This window comes from Myiozetetes cayanensis, unplaced genomic scaffold, assembly GCF_022539395.1.
Source record: "Myiozetetes cayanensis isolate MyiCay16 unplaced genomic scaffold, myiCay2020 scf16, whole genome shotgun sequence".
NCBI classification, from domain to species: Eukaryota; Metazoa; Chordata; class Aves; order Passeriformes; family Tyrannidae; genus Myiozetetes; species Myiozetetes cayanensis.
The window spans coordinates 17,993,052-18,012,137 of NW_026087270.1; the positions used below are offsets into that span (position 1 = coordinate 17,993,052).

At 42.6% G+C, this 19,086-nt stretch overlaps 1 protein-coding gene across 2 annotated transcripts in view; it reads left to right on the plus strand.

Moving 5' to 3' along the window:
* Positions 1 to 19,086, plus strand: part of CBFB (core-binding factor subunit beta) — a 34,845-nt gene that overhangs the window by 13,419 nt on the left and 2,340 nt on the right. The window contains exons 4-5 of one of the 2 annotated variants that reach the window (XM_050311075.1): positions 7,130 to 7,246; positions 10,931 to 11,057. In XM_050311075.1, coding sequence (XP_050167032.1) covers positions 7,130 to 7,246; positions 10,931 to 11,057 — 244 coding nt within the window. The remainder of the gene's footprint in view (positions 1 to 7,129; positions 7,247 to 10,930; positions 11,058 to 19,086) is intronic. The other variant, XM_050311074.1, reaches the window with a different exon arrangement.

Genomic DNA, 19,086 nt, shown 5'->3' on the forward strand with positions numbered 1-19,086 from the left:
GGATTATGTTGCATCTGAATTGAATCTTCTAGGTGGACATTTTTGGAAACTTCAGGGAAATCTGTAATAACAACAGGTGACTTTTATAAGCACACTTTAAAGCTGACTGAAGTACAGAACCCCAGAGCATCAGGTTTTGCTGTGAGGTTGACAACTGCAGTATGTTCTGAGGTGTTTCTCCAGCTGTGGATTGGACTGCACTGTTTCCCCAGGGAGTACACCAAGGAAATACTGTCACTTGTTATCCAAACCCCTTCTGCTGTACTTAGGGAGCTGAAATAATTTTTGGTGTTGTTGATGTTTTTGGGTGGAACTTACTGCAGAAGTTTTTTTGAGATTTTTTTCGTTGTTATTGTGAAATGCCTTAAACTAATATTTCAAGCTGTGTATTGAATCATCCTTAAAATTAGCATATATGTGTGTGTATATATAGGCATGCATTAATTTATAGGTTTCTACAGAGTAGGGGGAATGCATCTATGAGTCTAAAACTTAAATTTAAAAAAAAATAATAATTCCTATGACTCCTGGCAAGTGCAGTGTTTTGTTAAGGGTCCGACTAAAAAACCTTTTTGAGAAATTAAATCATAGTTGCAGCTTTATTAATAGACTTTAAGCAGGAGCAGACGTACACAGAAGCAGAACAAACCAGGGATATGTTGCTCTAAAGGAGGGAAAATGCAGGAGTTTTAAGTGTTTAACAACAGTTTTAACTGCTTATTTACAACAAATCTCTGCAAATAATAGTTAAATTACTTAGCCCTGTGCTCAGCTATTTTTATGTGCTGCTATTAAAATCCTAGTACAGGCTGTTAGCAATTTGAGGGATATTTTGTATTTCAGCAAATTCTTTTATTCAAGATATCTTGTTCCTCACGGTCAGTGAATTTGTATTTCCAGTGCTTTTTGTCATGTTAAAACATCATGGTATGAAAGGCATTTAGAACTTCTATTTTCTTCTTTTTATTTTTTTTTTCCCTTAAGCGTAACAGTCTAGATTGGAACTCTTATCAAGCACGCAGTTCTGGTAATATTTCTGGGTTTGCTGGAGGAATCAATCTGTGTCACAGCTTGCCTGTGCCAGTGCCTCCCCAGGCTGGCAGGGGATGATTTCTGCATAACAGCTGATCTAAGCCTGCCCTCTGTCAGTCCAGACCATTCCCCCTTGTCCTGTCGCTCCATGGGCCTGCCAGAATTCCCTCTCTTTGCAGGGCAATGTCTGTGTCATCCCAAGGACGAGGAGCTGGAGGAGCAGGTGCTTCCCTGGCAGCCCTGCCCCAGGATCCCAGCTCGGCAGCTGCTCAGGGAGCAGCAAAGGGCTGCTGGTGGTGGGGTGACACAGCCGTGACAGGGGTGCCACCCTGACAGACGTGGAGCTGGAGTCATCTTGAAAGCCACACTTGGGTCATCTGTGTACAACTGTTTAGGAAAGACGCTTGTTTGGTCAGAAAGTATGACTCCCTTCACGTTTCTGCAGAAGAGTGTGAGGTTGAAATTTGAACAAAACCTCATTTTCATATAATGGAAGGTGGTCGAAGGTGCAGCTTTTAAAATAGAAAACATTTTTTTTTGCATGTCTGAAGAAAGAATCATATTTTTGCTTTGAGGCATGAGGCAGAAGGATTGATCCAAATTAAACCCACTAGAAAGTCTGTTTCACTCACAGTGACCTTCTAAAGGGGATTCTTTTCAACTGTTTGTGTTTACTGTTTCAAAAAACAGTAAAAAAAAACAGTTAAAAAAAACTGTTACAAGGTTATTGTTTCAGAATGAACCCTACAAAGTCAGAGAACTCTGTCCCTAATTTGGTTGCTTGTCATTAGTTTCTTTTAAACTACGAGTGATCAGTACCTGAAAGTGTAGTCTGAAGCCTTGTGTGGAGTTGTCAACTTGTGCTGTAATTCAGTTGTTACTCTTATGAAGTTACTGTTCTGTTTTGTTCCCCAAATAATTCAGGATTTTCCTGTATAAGTTCTGTTGCAAAGTTTCAGAAAAGTGTTTTTCCTTTTTTTTATGTGTATGGTTTTGTTTGTTTGTTTGTTTTGCATTTCATAGATTGCTTCTTCCCTCATGCTTTGCCCCCTCTTTGAAATCCAGGCTAGACACCCTTCTCTGGGATGTGAAAGTGAGCCTTGGCATTTGGGGGGAACACAGGGATGGGACTGACTCAGCTTCACATTTCAGCACAGTCATGCCCCATCTCCATGGCAAGACCACAGCATTTGATTTATAAAAATGCATATTCATACGAAATTAATATAAGGTTCCTGTTAAAGGAAACAGATGGATACGTAATTCCTTATTTGAGCATTTTGAACAGGTAATCTCCTTTTCCCCAGCAGTGTGTATAGATAATGTCAGGAGGAGCTGAAATGAGGAGGTTAGCCTGAACTGAGTGAACAGCTTTCTCTCCTGGAGGAGATGTTTCCAGCTGTTCCCCCTCGGTGGTCAGTGCTCATATGGCAGTCCCTGGGGTCACTGCTGTTCAGATGTTAGCCAGGGATGATTCAGGGGAGCTGGCTCCGCTGCCTGGAGTTGTGAGTGGGCAGATGTGATGAGGCACAGGGGGAGTCAGAACTGAGCCCCCTGCTCCAGAATGCCTCCTGCTGCAGAGTGCTGGGAGATGCAGCCCGAGCAGGGACTGCTCCAGCGCTGGGGACTGCTGTTCCTGGGGTGCCCTTGGTGTCCCCGTGGCTCTGGCTGCTGGGAGTGTGCTGATTCACCAGTCGGTGGGTGGTGAGAACTGTGCAGTCTCTGGGGGAGGAAATGGCTGGGTTGCTGGAGGGAGAAGGAGCATTTTCTGTAACTGCAGGATGTGTGGATGGAGCACACAGATAGTTTATCTCCAGCAGATCGGTTAAATACCCTGGTGCTGTGAGATAAGGATTTACTAGAGGGCTAAAATAGGATGTGAAACCGAGGTTTTTTCATCTTGCACTCAAATAAAGCAGTGTTTTAAAAAGTCATTGAGAATTGTCCTCTGTTTAAAGGGCTTGGTTTCTAAAATATGAATGAATTGTGTTACAGGAGCCATGTCCCTGCCTATTTTTAACAACAACTCTCAGTTAGTTGGACTTGGAGGAGAGAGTTGCTCATTTAAATGCAGATCAGAAGAAATAACAGATTAGTTGAAAGAGTACGAAAGGGAGGGTGAGATACACGATATGCTGAAGGTGTGGCACAGAGGTCTTTGAGAACAAGCCAGCTGGGACACTGAGAAAGCACAAACACAGCTCAACAACTTAGAGCCCAACTAAGCCTATTCATGCAGCACCTTCTCAAGTTTTATGTGTGTTTATGGTGCTGTTTGTCCTCTGTCCAGATAATCTGTCAGGAGATAAGAGTGTTTACTTTTGCTACTTGTTCAATCAGCAAGCAGAATATTTGTTCTAACACTAAAAGTCTACTTCCAAAGTAACATGTCTGCTTTTCTCATTTAAAAATTCTAATGCTACTGCAGTAGAAGTTGGAAATGGAAGATGTCATTTGATTTGAAATCAATTTACAGTAGTTACCTGAACAAAAATTCAGCTGCTAATCTAGTAAAAATTGCATGTTTCAGTATATGACAGTTTACTTAGCTCTCACAATCCAACAAATAGCTTTGACTGTGCCAGTGTGTGGAAAATGAGGGTGCAAAATGAGAGAATTCACTCTCATCCTTGAACAGATATATAAGAGTTCTTGTCTGCACAACCCTCTGTTCTCAGTGTCAGAAAAGCCATGCCTTGTCTGGTTTATAGGTGGACTGTACACTGAAAGGAGGCAGCTGAATGATTTATCTTTTCCTCTTGTATGTCCCTATAATGGTGTTTCTTTATTAGCATTAGATTTGTCCCCTGAATATGAATTTGTGAACTGCCTGACTTCCAACCTTCCTTCTTCCTTCTGCTCTTCAGTGCTTTCTATCTGTCTCTTGAGTTTTACAGGACTGACTTCCAGGTATTGTTACGAAAAGCACCCAGAGATGTGTGGAGGACTTAAAAATTACATAAATGCAGTTAACCTGGGGTTAACAATAAAACCTTGAAAGAGTTACAAAAACATTCTTTTGTCTACTTCTAATCAAACTGTATAATTGTGTAATATTAATGGGGGGAGGTTGGGATCTTTATAGAAATAATGCAGCTTTTGCCTCTGGTCTCCTACTGTGACTGTCTTGAGGCAGCTTTCAGAGCAGACAATTCTGAAATTTTTTAAAAGACCATTCTGCTGGATTTTGAGGTACCATAACAGAACATGTGCTCACAGACAGAGCTGTAATTTATTAATTATTCTGTTAAGTTCAGGAGTTGAAAGGGAACCAGCACGGCTTTATCGAAAAGAAGGAAATGTGTGGTTAAACGTTTCTGGCTATAGTCTTAGGTGGTTTCCATTTTCCAGAAAGAGAGAAAGGGGAAAATGAGTCTAAATTCCTTCCTCTGAAATAAATTAAAAAGTACCAGTATGCTTTATTGTGTTTTAATGAGAGAAAAGTTCCTGCATAAACTCGTGGAGTTTCAATGTGAATTATACTACATTTGAATGATTATATGGTAACTTCAAAACTTGAATATCTTGCTAAGGAATTCATCTTTGAGCAGTGAAAAATGATTGTTTATCAGGGTTTTGAAGAGCTGCTGAATGGGTGTTGTGAGGCTTTCGGGGCTCTGACTGGGGAGCAGGGGCACAGTGTTTATCTGGGAGGGTCAGGCCGTGTGCCAGAGGTTCACCCGCGCTGTGTCAGCAGCTCAGCTGTTGGGCACCGTGCTCAGGGCAGATGGCAGGCACCAGGGATCACCCTGGCTCGCGCAGCTTGCTCCCCCTTTGACTTCTGAAGATTTCCACAGAACCTCCAGCGCTGCTCAGGCGTCCAGGTGGTGTGTGAGGCATCGCATTTGAAGTGCTGAGCCCTCAGCAGCTCCGTCTGAGCTGCCTGCTGTCTGCACCGAGCCAGGAAGTGTGCACTTCATGCACTGGCAGCTGCAGTGACCAAGGCAGTGAACAGCCACTGAAACGAGTCAGTGGCAGCACAATATTGCTTGGCAAAGAAACAAACAGAAAGTACTCCTGGACAACTCGGGAGGGCGGGTTTTGTCATCTGCAGGAAGTTCTAAGCAACTTCTGACGTCCCAGGCTCCTGCTGTGGGCCAGAAGGATAGGGGAGGCTAGGTGAGAAGTAAAGCCTAAGTGAAGATCAGCAAAGGGCTTGTTTGCTGCTGTAAAGCAACTGGCATTAGAGTACAGGCTGCTTTGTCTTTACAGACCTATAGTTGGCTTGTGCTGTTTTTTTATTTCCCCTCTTGAATTATTCTTCCTTCTCCTGAGAAGAGAATGACTCTTGGTACTAATAGCCTCTTTTAACTGTTTTTCACTTTTAAAGTATTTAAACACATCTGTTAAGTTGGTGATGTGCACTTTGCTTCTTTGTGAGGTGGCTGAGTGAAGGCTGTTCCGAAAGGGTGCAGTGTGTTTGGCGTGTTTGAAACGCTCAGTCTCGAAATGAGGGCTGTGGGAGGTGGTTTCCTGGTCGTCCACGTCTTACTCAGGCTGGTTCTGACACCTCTGCTCCCAGAGCTGGCCGTGTGCTGTGCTGGCATCGCCAGGGCTGGGGGATGACTCGCAGGGCTGGGCCTGGGTGCAGGCACAGAGCACTGTCAGTGCTGTCAGCAGAGACCCTGCAGCAGAGACCCTGCAGCAGAGTGCACGTGGCAGGAAGATCTGCATGGACTAACCTTTGTCTCTTCATTACTGAGCTACTGCATGCTGCACTAATTAAAGCATCAGGAGTGTGTCCCTTCGGACTGAAGTGTGACAAGTTGTAGGAATCAGGCTTGGAGACCAAATGTGTGTTTTCTTTGGCAAATAACTTACTTGTTTGTCAGTTGGATGCACGTTATTTGTTCCCTTTCTCCCACTCCTGGGTTGCCTCTCATATGGTTTAGTGCCTTTGCAGAAGGGAGGTTTAGCTTCCCCTCTGCCTCCTGCCTCCCTGGGCTGTGCCTTTTCTGCCCCAGTGACCTTTTACAGCACTAACCATCAACTGGGCTTTGATGAGGATTGGCCAGAGGATTAATGCAGAGCTGTTAGAGGAAGTGCTGTGTGAGAATTCCCCTACCTAGCTGAGCTGCTCCAGAAGGCTGGAAAAACTCTGGATTTGAACTGTCTAAGCATCTTCCAGTCTGAAGTGGGTGCAGGCCTGTGTGCATGGTTTGCCTCTCTGGTGATTCAGCGTAGACAAACTCTGTTCCACAAGGGGTTTTGACTTGCCAAGTAGGCTGAAATAACCACAGAAGGTTGATTTTTCTTTTTCTTTTCTTTTTTTCTGTACAATTGAGGTAATTTTGCTGTGACTTTTGTTTAAGGCTGATGTCATTAAACGCAACATGTCAAAATTGTTTAGTGTTGTATCTGCTTCTTTTTAAGTTCCTTTATGTCACCACTGTATCATCTGCCATTATCTAGATGAAGTGCCTTAAGCTCATGCATTATTCCTTGCTGCAGCTCAAGGCACTGTGTACACTGATTCTGTACTTGGATTTTCATCATCTGGTGTTGCTTCTTTTGAGAAGCCTTTCCCACATGCTAGAATTGACACAGGAAGCTTCCTTATTTTTAGCACAGTGTGTATATATAGTGTATTTTATAGAATTCTGACTAGTTCATAAATTTGAGGAGGATTGAAACTAGTGCTTGCTCTTAGATGAAAGCACTCATGTGTTGGTGTTAAACACAGTGCTTCTTGGGAGTAGGAAGGTGTGTGTTCATTTATCTATTTAAATGTGCTGTAAAGGATCCTCCCTGTCTGGCACTGTGCCACTTCCTTTGTGACAGGAAGGTTGGCTGACAAGAAAAACAGTTAATTTAACTGAAAGTTGTAAGAATTCTAACCCAGCCAGTTTATAAAATGAGAACACAGCTTAAATTTATTCCATGCAGTACAGTAGGCAAAAGTTAAAGCACTGACTTGATTAAAATGAGTTCTTGGAAAGGAGGCAGAAGAAGCTGTTAAATGGAGTCTCATGTTACCAGCTGGTTTGGATGTTCTTCTAAGAATACATAGAGAAGCTTCCTGGCTGAGTGTTTTCATTGTGCAGGCACGTGTGGAAGCGCTTCCAAACCCACAGCATGTGTTCTGCTTTTCTTTCAGGTGTACTTGAAGGCACCTATGATTCTCAATGGTGTCTGTGTAATCTGGAAAGGCTGGATAGATCTGCAGAGACTGGATGGTATGGGCTGCCTGGAATTTGATGAAGAGAGAGCACAGGTAAGACAGCCTGCCCGTGGGTGCTGGGCCTCAGGCACTCGTTCTTCTGGAGGGAAACACAGTCAGGTAGTGATCACAAATTCTGATTTGCTTTTTTTTCTACCTTCACTTTGAGTACAAACTCCAAAGAAAACTTCTGTACTCTAAGTTCAGAAATGTGTGGCTGTAGCTAAACACTAGTTTAGCTACATTAGGTCAAATCTTAGGGATGGGGATCACTTGTAGTTTACAGCTACACTGTTACTATGCTACAGAGCAGTAAATCAAAGTATTTGAAAAACTGTGCATGTATCTTGTAACAGTTTGATTGGCAAGTCTATTATAGCTGTTTATTTTAGGATGATTGAGGTTTTTTAATTAGCTTTTTGTTTTATTGCATGTGGGCGAGAATGAGTAGTGATTTTATTTGTCCTCTAATGCTGGTGGGCTCTGCTCTGTTAAGGTATGGCAGCTTTTGAGAACTTATCTGCCTGCTTCCTACCAGCAAAATTACTGTCTAGCAGCTGAATCTTTGGACATGCACAAGAACAAAGCCAAGACAGAGGAAATGGCTTTTAAAGTGGATATCACACAAACAAGGTTCACTTCCACAGTAGGATTCTTTAACTCAGTCAGACTTGAGACGTGTCTTTGCTTTTGAGATGTAGCTTGGTTTTTTGTGCACTGGAACTGTGGTTTGTGCTCTTTTTGTGTGGGGGGGATGTGTGCACGCTCTCAGGTGTCAGTGCTTTTGGAGTTGTGAGCACAGGGTGCTGAGCTGGAGGTATTTGGATCGACAGAGATGTGTTTGCCCTCAGTTCCAGGTGTGTAATTTGTTTTCAGTTTGTGCTTCCTGGCGATTATGAGCTCATCCTTGGTCATCCTATTTGCCACAGTAGCAGTACCCAGGGGCTCCTGGTGCCATGAGGAACTGTACAGGCACACAAGTAGCTGCACCCTTACGTGTTAGTATTGTAAACACTTGGGCAGTCTTTCACAGCCTTAAGTTTCCTTTTTCCTGTGTCTGTCACTGCCTCCTTGTTTAGAAGTGTTGTAACACTGCTAGAGGCAGTTGACCTGAGTGCTGACATCGATCCCAGAATAACACTGATGTCAGGCTGGGCTGAAGTGCCTCCTACTGTGCCTTGTAGGGCCTGTGGTACCCACTGTCCCTTGTCATAAAAGGTGCTGCTGGACTTCACACACACCCCTGTTTTCTGGAAGGCTTGTCTTAGGGAAAAGCAGTGCTCTTGCATTTTCCTCTCTCTTACCACTTCTTACTAACTAATGCTGAGATCAGATAAAATGTCTCTGTGCTGTCACACTTCAGAAATTATACTACCCTTCACCAGGCCAGCAGATATTTTAGGAAGAAAATCCACACACATAACACTGAAGTACTTTAATTGTAACTGTTAAGCTACTGTTTTTTCTACTTAATCCTCAGCCTATTCATGGCTGGTCACTAAGCAGTCTCAGTGTTTATTATTAAAGGCCCTGGTTCTGCTGCTTGTTCAGTCTTTGATGCACTGACACACACACAGATGTACATACACGCTTGAACATCTTCCCTCTGTGGGGCTGAATTTGTTTGTTTGTTTGGGGGTTTTTTTGTGTTTTTTCTTTCTGGATTGGGAAGTTTGTTTTCATTCTGTTGCAGTGTTGATATAGCTCATGTTTTGCTTATTATTTCTTTTCTTACTAGATTCATACAAGGAGCATTTCTATGGAATAAAACTAAGATGTATAAATGATTTGGTCTCAGACAGCTGCATTCACTAAGCTGTAACTCCTAGAATTGAGTGACATTTTAAAAAGTGTTAAATTCCTGTTGTATAAGATTGAGACATTGGTTAATTTGTTAGAATGTCTCACCAAGAGTAGAGCAGAAGTCTTTTCTTTTTTACTAAAAAAAAGAAAGTTCTTATGCTTTTTTCTTCCACTTTCTCAGACATTGGTAAACCAGTGTTTCAGCTGTCAGCACATCTTCATTCTGGATGTCAATATACTGATTTTTTTCTCCCCCATGAATTTCTAATTCGGTTTCTTTTGGTTATGACCATTTCTCTAAAATATTCTGGCTGAGGCTCTGTGTCATCCTTTTAGTTCATGACCACTGTAAATGATGGCAAAATGCAGAAACCTTTGATGATAAAAGAATCTGCTTCTATTTAAGTCTGTTTAAGAAAAGGGTAATAAAGACATAACTCTCTTCTGTAAGCTTGGAGGCAGCTTTCCTGTAGTCATCTGGGAGTCAAGCTTATCTGTTTTCTGTCTCTCCTTCTGCATTATTAAGAACAAACTTACTTTCTGCTGTCTGACCTGGATTGCTATGCCTTGTATGAACATTAGGGTAGCTATGAAGGGCCAAATCCCACTCTTAAACATAGTAGGTGGTGTTAAAACGTTGTTGGCAGCTCTAAACATTGCTGTGGAGCTCTGGGGAGCTGTGTGCAGAGCAGTGCAGTGGCAGCTGGTGGTATTTCCCTGCCCTGGGCCGGAGGGAGCCCCTTGCCATCACTTCACAGAGCAGCCCCGGGGCCCACGGCTGTGCCCACGGCAAAAAAAGCAATTTACCGTTTGCTCAGGCTGGGCATGCTTTATCTTAAATTAAAACATTTATGTGCTTAATCCCCTGGGATGTTAACACTTAGCTGGGCTCTCTGCATGTCCTCTACCAGTCAAGGTTAGCTGCTTTTATAGTGATCAGCTCTAAAATAACGTCTGTGTGGGGGGTAACTGTAACAGGGTCAGTCAATTCCAGCTGGGAGGAGGGACAGCCAACACAGTTTGTCCCTCACTGTTTTGGGCAACCTCTTCAGACTTGACTCCTCCGTTCTGCAAATGTGAAAATTCTCATGGGGAACAGAAAATACGTGTTAAAGGACCTCTTTAAGAGAAATAACTTCTAACCCTATTAATAATGGCCTTACATAGTAATAACAGTTTGTTTGAAATGTTTTCTAGTAGAAGATACAGTTTGAAGGGTTATTTTTTCTGAGTGTTAATTTATTAAATCTATTCCTGTGCATAAGCCATTGTTGAAAATAAACTACAGAGCTGTTGAAAAGCTGCAGGTTTCTCCTCCACTGTAGGGAATGTGTGTTAATTAGTGGAGGAATAATTTCTGCTTTGCACTTTCTTATACAGCTAAATTTAAATAATATAAATGATACATAAGAAGTAAGAATGTTCATACTAATGCCCCTGCAGCATTCATTTTTGATAAAATGAAGGGTTTATTTGGTCTGTAACTTAGATAATACTTTTTTTTAAATGCAAGAGAATTAAATTACCATTGTTTATATAGTGATGCTAGTTGTCTCTGACTAGCTATAGCTATGAATACTGCCTTCAAAATTATTTTCATAAGGAGAATAAAATGTATTGCCTTTCTCATACAACTTCAGAGAATTCCTAGTTTTTTTAAAAAGCAGCAGCATTTAAAGTACTTTGGAAAAGCAGCTCTCCTTTGAAAGTGTATTTAACCAAAGCTGCCCCTGCTCTGGTTCTCTCTGCTGCTGCAGTGAGGGTGAGTGTTTCATTAACCTGGGCTGGCATTTGCTGGAACTCGTCTGTGTTCCAGCAGGTTCTGTGGGATGTTCTTGACTTTGCTGCCAAGTGATCCTTAATATTCATAAGAAACGTGATGTGGTAGAAAGGAGGGCTGCCTTTTGTGTCACTGTGTGTCATCTGGTTTGGTAGCAGGAGGATGCATTGGCACAACAAGCCTTTGAAGAGGCTCGGCGGAGAACTCGCGAATTCGAGGACAGAGACAGGTCCCATCGGGAGGAAATGGAGGTGAGGGTTTCACAGCTGCTGTCAGTAACTGGTTAGTACTCTCCCAAACCTTTAGATTGTTTCCATTTATTTGTCTGTTTGTACAATGCTGTGTATTTTCTGTTTGTTCAGTGCTGTGATATTGAAATTGCAAAATGCATTGGTTTTAACTCTTGGAAAAGTGGATTTAAAGTTTTTTAAGTTTTGATAAGAATTCTCTGATCTGATCCTTTTTTTCCTTTCTGTAGATGGCCTTTTCTATGGGTACTTCAGCTGTAAGGACACTTCATTTAATAAATGTAAGGACATTTATTCACAGAGTTGCCATTTCTCTCTCAAGTGATACTTTAATAGCAGGGAGAGATCTTTTGCCCCATGCATTTCTCTTGAACACAGAAAAGGCGTTGGGAGCTGTTGGCATAAGTTTGGAGCTTGCTATCCCATGTTGTGGGAAACATTATCAGTGAATTTAATCAGATGCCACGCTCTGCTTTCTTGTGCAGGCTAGTTTTATTGTCCTCTCACCTTTTTCTTACTGGCAGGGAGCCTTGCTCCTCTGTTTCAGTGGTTTCACACAGTTCCCCCTGTGTTGTTCTTTGCTTCTTCAGGGCCCCACAGGATTGAATCTTGTTCTTTCTTGATGAGAGCAGAAATTATGGAGCAGAAAAGAGGAGCCAGGAAGGGGAATGGAAACCAGCTGCTCTGAGATGTCAGAAAGGCAGGAGCTGTAAGAGGACGAGTAACAATACATAGGGGGAGTTGGCAAGTTAAGGCAGGCTGTAGGTCAGGCAGGGAACAGGGAGAACACAGAAATGCTCTGGATTTCTCTCCCTTACCAATGCTGTTTCTTACTTCCTGCTTCATCAGTGCAGCCTGGCTTTGCTGTAATCAAATATGATCAATCTGCTGGTTCTCCGGTTTTTAGGGAATTTGATTATTGTTATTGCTAAGCTGCTTTTCTTTTGGCATCCTTTCTGATAACTGAGATGATGAGACAGACTTTCTTCCCTTCCAAGTACAATTGGAAGACACTGAGCATGAGAATGAGAGGGAACAGGCAGACAGAGAACACCATCTCTCACTCTGAGGGGGTGGCTGGAGGATGTCTCCTTGCAAACACTGCAGCCAGGTCAGATGTCAGCTGGAACAAGGCTAAAATCCTTGCCTTGGAAGCTTTGCTGCCACTGGATCCTGGGAGTGACAGCTGGATCACCTGAGTGATTCTGTCACAGCAGAGCTAGAACCTGCCTGGGGGTCAGTTCAGAAGGAAGGCAGAATTAAAGCTGCTCATGAGGGTCTAATCTTAACAACACAAAGTAGGAACTTTAGGTCTGGCCTTATGTCTTTGACCTCAGTTTACTTAAAACTTTCCTTGATTTATTTTCCTCTCCTGTGTCCTTCATCCCCACTCCTGGTGCTGCAGAGAAGGAGCTGCGTGCATACTGAGTGCTGGAGGTTCAGAAAGAGTGAGGTTTCATGAAACAACTTCTGGAGTTCTGAGAGACTTCATTTTTCCTCCAAGTGTAGAAAACACTTTCTTGCAGCTAAGCTGTGCAAAAAAGCTCTTTCAGTTAACAGTGAGATTGAGGCAGTACTGAGCATCTGGGGTTTCCTGACAGACATCAAAACTCCTGACACTGAGACACAAGAAGCAACATCCCTGGCTGTGTGCTGGAGCTGGATTCAGGAACTTCTGAAATCCTCTTGCTCTTAACAAACCAGCAGGCAGTTGTCATTAAGTGATGTCCTCATTAGCTGTTAGTACCCATTTTCTCTTAAAACAACAATAGTTGTTGTCCCAGCTCTAAAGCACTGGTGTAGATCACCTACAGAAAGGAAGAAAAGGGAAAATTACTGACTTGAAATATGTTTAAACAGAATAAAAACATTGTCAGAAGGTGCTTCAAATTTATGTGATGGCAAATACAGATTTTTAATAATTGCAATACATTTTCATTCATATTTTGCTGTTTATTTTACTGTACATGTTTAATATGTCTAACCAAGAGATCTTTGCCTCAAATACTTGTAGGTCTATAATTGGTTTTCACATTTCAGCTTTCATTTGGGGTAAGGTGTAAAAACCCTGATCCAGACTGCCTTGGGTACTGCTTGTGCAGTTCAAAAGGTCAAACAGTGTCTTTGGTTGTACTGCAGAGATGATACTCGAAGGGTGTTTTATAGAAAAGCTCAGTTCTAAGTGTGCTGAGGGAATTTTTGGGGATGTTGTGCTACACCCAGATGAAGGTTCTGCCCTCTAATCTTTTTAATATGATCTCCACACAGCTCTCATCGTTACTAAAACTTAGGATTTTTCTTTCCTGCTAAGCTTGGCAGGGACAGCAAAACTCAGAATTGGCAGACGTGGAACAGCATCTCATCAGTGTTAATGATGGTTTTAGGAATTGCAACACTGTATAAAATCAGGGTATTTCTGACAGTGGAATTACAGCCGAAATGCCTTTAATAGAGACCAGATTCTGCTTCAGTGGGGGAGGGAAGGGGAATCCTGCAATATTCCACCCACTGCTACCCAAAACAGAGGCGCCAGCTCTTTGGAAACATTTATCCATCCAGAGCCTGGCACATATGAAAGTGATCAGATTAAATTCTTTATTTACACAGCTTTCTGGGTAAAAAAGATTCCCTATTCTAAGTCTCTTTGTAGACTTAAAGTGGTATATCCTTGCCCAGGAGTGATCAGTGATAAGTTGCTGACAGGAGTTAAAGTGGATTGTATGTGGCAATTGGATATTAGAACAGTGACACTTTGAAAGGGGAAAAACTAGGAAGTGTGGTAACAATTTAGAAATGATCACTTTATTAATTTTCGTTTTTAAGTATCCTAAAAATACCCCAACCAATTAAAATAATCCCCACCAACAAAAACCCTTCAGAGTGCTGTCAAGTTTGTTTGCCCCTTTTCTTCACAAAGAGTCCCTTCCATTCATGGCCACATTAACACACCAGATCTTTACTTTAATGAACACATTCTTTGCATCTGAGGGCAGAACCTGAGGTAGGTTGTGCCTGAATTTCCAAAGGTGGTTGCGTTTCTGTGCGGTTACAGCACTCCTCTAATGTAAATAGGGTGTGATTGGATTTAGGAATTTTCATTGAAGTTTTTAAGCACCTCTGAGTTGAACTGCATTCTGTTACATTTTTAACATAATTTGTTTTGAATACAAGATGCTTTTGAGTTTTTGTATCAACTTGTGTAGCTTGGTTGCATCAGATACTGCAAATCCTGCCTCACTGTTCAGGATTCTCTTGTTTCAAAGATGCTTTTGAAGTCAGTGAGTGTGCTTAGTGCCTTCAAAATTAATAATGTATTCTAATGGCTTTTACTTCTACAAAAACGTTGGAATGCTGAGACAGTGAATGTTTAATGATACACAGAAAGAAAGACCTTGTCCCTGGTTAAAGATTATAGTAAAAAAAAATGAAATAAATGATGGAAGCTCGTTAAGTTTAGGAACACTGGGCTGCTTGTCAGACTTGGACTATTTAATGGCTTCACACCAGTCAAAGGCAAAGTTCTCTGTCCATGAGCAAGTGCTACACCTGGGGAACTTGGTCTGAGGCTGTCACTGTAGGGGTGTGTTCTGGAACCCACTCCTCTGAACAGCTACAGGAACTTAAGTGTTTGTACCCCCTTTAGCAAACCCACAGGAGAGGGTGAGGAGACTGAAGGGACGTTGGTGAGGTATTTAATGCTCACTGTGTCTTGATCTCCTTGTGTCTTGGTTGAGAGAGTCAGTGTGAGCATCTCTTCTGCTGGGTTTCACTATGAATGACCAGAGTTCAGTGCCAGATAAGAACTTTTCTGCAGAAATTACTGTCAAGTTGCTGTCTAGAAGTGCTTGAATTTTCCAGTAAAAGCCTTTGCTCGTTATTCAGTCTTCTGGCCACGGTAACGTGATGCAAAACCGTGTTACAGTGTGGTGAGTGGCTGGGACAGACTCAAACAGCTCCTGCTTGTGAAAGTAGAAGCTGCAGAGAGGAACAGGCTGTGCTCAGGGCAGGGGAGCTGCAGGCAGGGCCTCCTGCCCGCTCCTCGCTGCAGCTCCTGGCACAGAGGGGGTTCCAAGGGGTGGGAGAAGAGAAGAGACGAGGCTCTCTGGGTGTTGCTGCCCACGGGTCAGGGTATTTTGTGAAGGTTTGTTTTGTATTGCAAACTGCAGTTTCAGACGTGATGTGACCCGAGATGGCAGTTAGTCCGACTCGCTCTGGAGCTCAGCTAAGGATGCTCCACTGCTTTCCTTGGGGAGTGTTGGATCTGATCTCAGGCTTCCAGTGGAATTTCTTCAACCACTATTTTAGAAATGTCATCTTTTTCTACTTTGGGTTCATTTCCTACGTTACTGCCGTGCTCTTTGTTGTAGCAGCACTGTGAGTAAAGAAGCAGAGCGGTTTGCTTGTCCCTGAAACGGTCTAGTCTAGCAATCTGTCTGTTTGTGGTCTTGTGCTAAATATAAATTACATTAATGCCTAAGCAGAACCATTCTGGGAGACTGCATGAAATTCCCATTTTAAAAACCTTCATTTTGCTGAAAAAAAACCCCCTGGTTTGAAACTTTTGTTTCTTGCAGTAGCAATCCCTCTCAATACAAAGCACCAAAAAACCCCCACCAACCCCAGCCTTTAAAAACTGCTGGAGAAAAATTTACCTACATTTTAAATACTTAGTCCTGCCCTAGGTTTTTACACATTTTTGTTGTTTGTCAGGAATGTTTTCATTTAATTGTGCTCAAGTCCTGAACTCTTAAAAAGCAAACAGGATTTTGCTGCAGAAATGTAAACACTTTACAGTTGAAAGCAGAATCAAGTAGTAGGACTGACTTGCATGCTTTCATGTTCTTCCAAGGTTCTAGATGGTAAAATCATTCTCCCTTCTTTCTTATTCTTTTTTAAAGATGAAACTCCTAGTGTGAATAAGTGTTCTAACTAATTATAAGTGTTTTTGTCAAATCTAACTGGCTTCAGAAGAAAGTAGAGCATAACAGTAAGTTTGGAGGATTTTTTGTTTAAATTCTGTTAGTTTGTTTTGTTGGGGTTTTTATATATATATATATATGATTTTTTTCTCATCAAACTCTATGATTTTTAAGGAGTTTTTTCCCTCAAAAATTAATTAATTAATACTTACTGTATGTACTCTCCAAACTGGCAATGATATAAAAATAGCATAACCTTTAATACAGGTTTTTGGATATGAAGGAAACCCAAACTGTTAATTTTTCATGTGCAGTGAGTAGTGTACACTTGGTAGCTGTAATTTGTTTATATGCAGGAAGAATACAACATAATTTAGAAAGAGGCATTAAGGGTGTGTGTGGATTTGCCTCGAGAGGTTCTACAGTGGGAGTGCAGCACGAGCAAGCCAGTTCTGTTATGACTGGTTTGCTTCACAAGAACTTAGCTGGTGTTTGTGTGAAAGTGCTACGGGGTGCATAGATCACAAAAACAATTTGTGCTGCACAGAATCAATGCTGACTGCAGGACAGAGGGGATCAATCTTGCAAATCAGGGAATACTGTAATATAAGCGTCTTCTTTCAGTCAATGAAGGTTAGAAAGGGGCTGAGCAACAGAGGAAAACTGTCTGGAGGCAATCAATATTAATTATAAATTTATAACCTTTAGCCCAGCCTTCAAACAATACTTTCTAAGAGGGAGCGTTTCAAGCTTTTTTTTTTTTTTTTCCCTTGGAGAAGAAGTTCTAATACAAAGGTAAAAATCTGAGTCTCTCCTGGAGCCCTTCAGAGCCCCAAACTCTTGCTGTGCTCTTGCCTTTCCTTGCAGTGCCCAGGGTGGTGCAGCAGAGTTGTTACCCTGGACAGCTTTGAGACAGAGCTGCAGCCTGGCAGAGGCTCAGGCAGAGGGTGTGCTGGGTGGGCAGCAGTGCTGGGTGGCCTGGCCCTGCTCTGGAGCTCCCCAGCAGCTGCTGGGAGGGTGGCACAGCTGATGTGTCCTTATTTCAGGGGGTTTCGTTTGGGTGGGTTTTATCCTGCGGTTCTGTATTTTTTAGAAAAGTATCTGCAGTGTGTTCTCAGGTTTGGTTGTTTTTTTTTTTTTTTTTAATCCCTTTTCAGGAGGTTGACAGTCCTTCTAAGAGAATCCAAATGTTCACTGTTTAGTTTCTCATAACATAGCCTGATTTTTCACTTATTTAGTAAACTATAGATGGCAGATGCCAAGGCACATCATGCATCTGCTGTGTTTCAGCAGGATGGAGCTGCCAGAGTCCAGTTAAAGAACTGCAGTGGAGTTGTCCATGAAGAGACTTTATTTTGGCTGCTCTTTGTAACAGCCCTTCTTCCTTCCCTCCTCTTCACCGGTGTCCCAAGTTGTATGTGCAGTGAATATGGGTTGTACTTGTCATTTCACTGCCTGGTGCTCAGAGGTCCCAATTTTCCCTGCTGTTTTTTCAATGATTCATGGAAAGGGAGGGCCATCTTCATGGCAACCCTGTCCATCCTTCCCGAGTTCACTTCCAGCTTGCTGAGTTCTGCTTTCTGGGAGCTATCGTGTGAGCCACGCGGTGGGACTGCATTATCTTTTCCTGGTGAGCCCGTGTGGTGACAGGGCTTGGCTTCCTCGGTGCCTCAGAGGCCTCACAACACACCCAGGAAGGGGGAGTTACAGCAGCTCTCTCAGTCACTTTAAGGAGTTTGTTGGCACAGTTGAAAGCACCACTGGCTGCAGCACGGTCAGGATTGAGTGGCTGCAGGAGGAGGTGTCTGCCTGCCTTGGCAGCCTCAGGAACTGCCTGTGTGCCTCCTGCCTTAATTGCCATTATTCTTAGATTTGTTTTTCCTAAGAGCCCCAGGAGCAGATGTAAAGGCTCCAACATGGTCCTTTTTCAAAAGAGTCAGTGATAAAAATTAATGATTTGATGATTTCAGGCTATCTAATTGATTGAGAAGAAAAATAATAACATACAAGCACTGCATCATACTCTTAATATGACTCTTAATGTGTCCATCTTAATATGTCCATCCCAGTTAACATATACTGGGCTTGGAAAAGGCTCAGACACCAGAGGGTTGAAGAGAGCACAGGTGTGAGAGTATTGCAGGGGACACATTTGTTTGTCTAAATGTTTTTGGTAGCAACTCTTTTTTGTCAGCACATCATTACCCCCGTGGTGTCAGCACTGGGAGCTCAGCATGAATAAATCTAGAATAGCATGTGAGAGGAGGCTCTGGGGGGGTTCTTTGCCCAGTATGTTCCTGCAATTCTTTCAGTGGGCCAGCAGAGCATCTCCAGTGCAGGAGGTTTGGAACAGCTCGTGGCCAGTCACAGTTCCTGCTGCACTGCAGAAGATTGGCATGGCTTGGTGTGCTGAAAGCTGAGTGCCAAGTGTTTTTGGGTGTTGAAACTCCTCATGTGTCCATGGCATTAACTCCTCAGTTTCAGGATATTTGGAAGGAAGCTGGCAGTGTTGGTTAAAATACATTCACTTTTAGGAGCATTACAACTCTGGTAGGATCTGTGTACTATTTACAAGTCTTTCTCACAAGCAGATATTTTTTATCCTTTCACTAAATAGCAGATGAAGGACATGCAAAGTAGGGCTCCTTCAAACTTCAAATCAGCATTTGACTGAAAAAAATGAAATATGCAGAAAAAAGATGAATAACTACTGTTTTCTCATGGCTCATTATGCATGAGTCATGGCAGGGTGTTCCATTTCCCAGTGGCAAAGATAGATGCATCTTTCTTAATTGAAGCAAGTCTCCTTAATCCTGGAGAAGCTGAGCTCATTATTCACTGAGAGTAATTCTGGTGCTTTTCATGGCAGCAGAAGGTCTGCATTTCAGAAATGCCAGCAAACACTGCAGTTGGGAGGATTGACTGGCTGTGCCGGGCGTGTGGGACCCTCAGCGGAGGGAAGGCTGGGAAGTGCCATTTTACCTGGCTAAAAGGGAAGGTTTAGCTCCCTGGAGTAGACTGAGGAGGAGCAGATACTGTCACACACTCTTCCTGCAGGGGACTGGTGAGGATCTCAGGGCATTTCCCATGAAAGTTGTGTTTTGCCGATTGCCGGTGAACAAAACCAGCAGCCAGTGCCTGATG